General features: G+C 29.6%; 1 protein-coding gene across 1 annotated transcript; it reads left to right on the top strand.

Annotated features, from left to right (window-relative positions):
• Nucleotides 1–2965: 2965 nt before the first annotated feature.
• On the top strand, nucleotides 2966–4939 carry LOC105798231 (uncharacterized protein At3g28850). The gene has a single exon (XM_012628223.2). The coding sequence runs from the start codon at nucleotides 3513–3515 to the stop codon at nucleotides 4644–4646; it is 1134 nt and encodes a 377-aa protein (XP_012483677.1). The 5' UTR covers nucleotides 2966–3512; the 3' UTR covers nucleotides 4647–4939.
• The last annotated feature ends 652 nt before the right edge of the window (nucleotides 4940–5591 follow it).

Raw genomic sequence — 5591 nt, 5'->3', positions numbered from 1 at the left:
TCATTTAAAGTTAAATATTTTGTCAAATTTTGTTATTAGTCCTAAGTTACAAATTTAATCTTTATAATCTAATTCCGTCATTTTAGTTTTTAATTTTTTAATTTTAAAATTTCAAATTTGATTTAAATTATAATCATTAAATATGTTGTGTAATATAAAACATTTTATCACATGCATAATGTAATCTTTGCATGTTGTTTTCATACAATACTCACAAAAAAATTACATTATTTTAGTTAATAATTTTAATGGCTATCGTTTAAATTAAATTGAATCCAAAAATATGAGGACTAAAACAAATTAAATTGGAGTTCAACTACTTTTAATTTATGAGTAAAAATAATTAAATATTGTAGGTAAATTTGGAGTTGGCCTTTAAAGCCATCCTTAATTTTAATGTACTTTTAGGAAATTTGATTTGAGTAGTATTTCAATTGTAGTGATGAATTTATTTATTTTTACGAATATAATTACAAATAACGAATATTTAAATATGTTAGGTTAATTGCCATTACTGGCTCAAAGTTTGAATGGATTTGGGCCGGATATTAATGAGCTCGCGGGATCGGCTCGCAAGTCGGGCTCGCTTTCCTGCGAGGTTACACGTGCAGGCCAGGCTTGCAGGTCGACCTTGCTCTTTTATGATGTTACACGTGCATAAGACCTTATAAGCACATGTTGAGTCTAGAGTAGAATACGTGCCTATATGTACAAAGCCTACTTAACTAGTATGCCATGTCAATGAACAGTACCAATATCATATAAATATACAAATACTACTATTTGAGGGAGATAGAGAAAAACACTCAACAAAATAATTATAATAAACTAAAATAAATACAAAGTAAAGTTAAACTAAAACCCAAAATATTTTTTATACTTAGAAAATATTACATAATTTTATCTTTTACAATGCCAAAATTATTTATTTTTTACATGCGACTTCAATTGATAGTTTTGAAAATTTGACATTATTCTCACTTCATTTGTCTATTTATAGACCAGTTTCTTATAATTTTTTGGACAAATTCACCATTAGTCACTAAACTATGTCTAAGTTTTTATTTTGGTCATTTAATTAAAAAAGTTTTTATTTGATCACTAAACTATTTAAAATTTTTTTATTTAAGTAACTAGGTTGTTAAGTTATTCTTTTAAAAAAATTTTGCCAGTGAGCTCCAAGTGACGATTCGACAATCAGTATGGTAGATTAGTACCCAACAATGAGTAGAAGAATATACCTTAGATCCAAGTCAATCTGACGGTTAGTATCGAAAATTGGAGAAAAAAAACTGTTTGAATTTTAGTTTCCACATTCGAGATGTTCAAAGTTATTTCATGAAAAAAAACTGAACTGCAGAAGAGAAAGAAAAAGAGAACTTTCGATTGGTCAAATAATGTGAACAGAGGAAGTCATATAACATCGATTTTAATAACGTAGTGATTTAAATGAAAACTTTTGAATAGTTTAGTGACCAACTTATAACTTTTTTTAGTTAAGAGACCAAAACAAAAACTTACCCATAATTTAATGACTAATATTGTAGTTTACCCTTCTTCTTTTTTTCTTTTTGCATTAAATAAATTTAAGTTATGCAGAGGTTATATTTAATTTTGTAATAGAAGAACAAATGGACTTAATTTAAACTTCTGTCGCCACGCGCGGCAATAGGCACTGTAAACACAAAAAATCATCGTACGTCCAATATTTATTTAAAATAGCTGGGTATCCTTGAGATCGAAACACGTGTAACGCCGCAAAAAATGAGAGTGGTATTTGTTTGAAAATCCGGCAGGCATTTTAACTATTAATTCCCGCGTTTTATTGTCAGCTATAAATATTTTTTATAAAAATAATTAATAATTATGTTAAAAGTAAATTATTATTATTAATAGAAAAAAGTATACTAACTTCAAATTTCAGTCTTTTAAACCAATTTTAGCTAAAATTGTTTTTCTTTTGAATTTTTCTGTTAATATTTTGAATTTTGAAAGCTAAAATCTAGTAATTTTATTAGATTAGGTTCTTATTTCTTATCTTTCAAAATTTTTAAAAAATTCAATTAACTGTTTTAAAATTTTGAAACAAAATTTAAATTTGTCCATTTTTCAAATTTAAATAAAAATAATCAATTATTTCTTAGACTAAACACCCAAAATTTTCTATAAAAAAGTTAATAAGCAAAAACAGCTATTTTTAATATAAAATAATGACTTCTCTAGAAATTAACAATTATTTAAAAATTAAAGAGTTAGTCTCTATTTTATTTTTACAATTTAATCTTTATATTTTATAAAAATTGAAAAGTTAATATCAACTTTTCAAAAATTTATATGCAACAACTTAGCCTAATTTAATAATTTAAATTAGTGTTTACCACAACTATATTAACTTCATAATAACTTATTTGGCTCTCCAACTTAATAAAAAAAATTATTTTAACCCTCCATTTAATTTTTCGCTTTTTTTAGCTCTTAAATTTGTGTTGTTTGTTAAATCACCCTAAAATAAATGAAAAAGTTAACATCTGTTAACTTTGCTGCCGTGGTGGCATCCAGGTGGGAGATCCCATCAACAATTAATTAATTTTTTAAAATTTTAAAAAATTAATTAATTTCTTATGAAAATTTTAATTTTAACTATTTCATCCATTTTAGAATGATTTGACAAACAACACAAATTTAAAGACTAAAAGAGATGAAAAATTAAATAGTGGACTTCTAAAGTATGAGAACCGACAAATTAAATCAAAAGGATTAACTCATTAATTTTCGTAAAGAAGAAGGATGAACTTCACAATTAGATTTTTCTAATAATAAATCTACAAAAAAGACTTTTAAAAATAATACAAAAAATTTATAATAAAAGAAATTATTTATTTGATCCTTTATTTTCAGCTTTTACTTTTCTCTAACACCAACCTACACACAATACAACTCAGCCATTAATTTTTCTCATTAAAGTTTCCCCTTTCAACAAGAATTCTGTTTTCTCATTCACAAATCTCCCCACCAGTTTTTTTTTTTTCGTTTCTCTTTCTCTAGAATTCCTCTAGAGGGAGAAAACAAATTGATGTCGAATGATCAATCTTTTGTAAAAAGATTTTCCCTCTCACCCTTCCCTTAATTCAAATCTCTTATCCTTTTTCTCATTTTCTTTTCGTTTCATTCCATTCCCAGTTTTCTTGTTTACATCCCAAAATTTTCTCGAGAAAATATTGTTTTTATGCTTTTTTCTCTGTTTTAAATCCCAAGATCTCTGCAACCCAGTTCTTCTTTTCACCTGATTAATCCAATTTCCCATCTGGGTATCTTTAGTTCTATTTTTTTTTTTCCTTGTGAAGTTTAATTTTTCTTTTGTTTTTTTTTTTTTTGGGGAGGGGGTTAATTTATTAGATTATTTTCATGGATCTTTCTTCCCTATCCCATTTTTTAATGATTTAATCTTACACCAGACAGAATCCCATATTTTCCTTCATTGTTTTTTTCCCCTGTTTTTCTTTTTCCTTGTTATGGGTTGTGCAAGTTCCAGGCAAAAACGATGCTGGCATTGCCGAGCACCGTATTCACCTGTTCCAAGAAGCTACACAATGCATGTTCATCACCCAGCACAACACAGAGGCGATAGCTACCATGTCGTAGCATTAACATCCACCACATTAGGTAACTTAAAGATAGAATCAAGCCACCAAAGCAATGGCAACAACACCTTCAATGTTGCAGCCTTCAATGGCAATCTCGAAAACAATGGGAATGTGAAGGAAAAGAAGGAACAACAAAGTAAAGGATTGTCCATGATTGAAGCTGAAGTTTGGTCCAAAATGATTGAAGATAAGATCCCAAAAGTTATCCCCAAAACACCTATTGCAACTCCCCCTGGTGAGCCTGAAACAATTAACACATGGGAATTAATGGCTGGCCTTGAAGACCTTAGTCCTCGTCCTCCATCTCATATTAGAAGCTTTTCAAATGGCACAGTGTCTCAAAAGCCATTATGGGTTCAATTTGAAGAAGAAGAAGAGGATCAAAAATCAGATTCAGTAATCACAGATTTCGATCCTGAAATCATTTCTAGCTTTAGGAAAACACTTGAACAACTCCCTTCTGCTAACCCTTTTCATCTCAGGCTTAAAAAAGACAAACTTGTTTTATATTTCACAAGTTTAAGAGGTGTTAGAAAGACATACGAGGATTGTTGTCATATTAGGTTAATCCTTAACACCTTAGGTGTTCGTATCGATGAACGTGATGTTTCAATGCATTCAGGGTTCAAAGATGAATTAAAAGAGTTAATGGGGGATCAAGGGTGTGGTGGATTGCCAAAGGTTTTTATTGGGAAAAAGTACATCGGTGGAGCTGATGAAATAAGGCAAATGCATGAAGAAGGTACACTAATGAAAGCCATTGAAGGGTGTGAAATGATGGATGATGATGAGATTGGACCATGTGAAGCTTGTGGTGATATCAGGTTTGTGCCATGTGAGACTTGTTCAGGCAGTTGTAAAGTGTACTATGAAGATGATGATGAAAATGAAGATGGTGTGGAATTAGAACATGAAGATGGTGGAGAAGGTGACTATGGATTCCAAAGGTGTCCCGATTGCAACGAAAACGGACTTATCCGATGTCCGATTTGTTGTTACTAATAAAACGATGAATACCGACTGCTAATTAAGTCAAGTGCAGCATGAACATTTCCCTACATATATATTTTTTTATTTGTGAGTTTGGTTTTTTCTTTTGTACAGTGAGAGTGAGGAGAGTTTGTATTGTAATAAACAGGGTTTTCTTTTCTCATCATAATTATTACCAATCATGTGCTTCTAAGGCTTGTTTTACTTATTATGTTTCTTTCTATAAAAGAAACTTGTAGGACTTTCCAAACAAGTGGAGGATTATACTTTTGAGAAATGCAATTATACCAATTTTTTCTCTTTCATGTATATTTTCCCATGTTTCCCTCACTTTCTATCTCTTTTCTATACAAACTTTTTCCTTATTATTTTAATGAGTATTGTAGAGATTTTTACATTTTAATCTTTCTATTTTTAAATTTTAATTCAAAGAGCAAACTAATTTTTTTATTAAAAACTTATATATGTTTATATGTTGGCATCAGATACATGCCATGTGTCATTATACCCAATTTCAGATTGACAAAACGTTTTTGACTTCACCCTTGCTTATATCCAGTAGTATATTTTCAAAGGTGACCTATAGGCCAGGCGAATAACCATGTGAGATGGTTTAAAAGAGTTAGAAATTAGCTCAATGCCATTAATGAAAGACATTTGTGGTAAATGACACTAAAAAATAATACAATTAAGACCAAGCCAAAACAACTTTTAGTCTTCTAGTTTCTTTTGTTCTACACTTCCTCATCTCCCCCATTTCATAATCATATCATTGTTTCACATTCACGGGCGGCCTTCAGCCATAAAATTACATCAAGCTAAGCACCATTTTGCCCCATCTAATCAATCATGTTCAAGTCTTCTTGCTGTTACATATGGAAGAAAATTAGATTTTACACCATCGTTTTATAAATCAGACTTTAACCAGTGAAAATATTATAGAGACTCTTATATTAT

The sequence above is a fragment of the Gossypium raimondii genome, chromosome 9 (genome assembly GCF_025698545.1).
Source record: "Gossypium raimondii isolate GPD5lz chromosome 9, ASM2569854v1, whole genome shotgun sequence".
Classification (NCBI taxonomy): domain Eukaryota; kingdom Viridiplantae; phylum Streptophyta; class Magnoliopsida; order Malvales; family Malvaceae; genus Gossypium; species Gossypium raimondii.
This window is presented reverse-complemented; position numbering and strand designations above follow the sequence as displayed.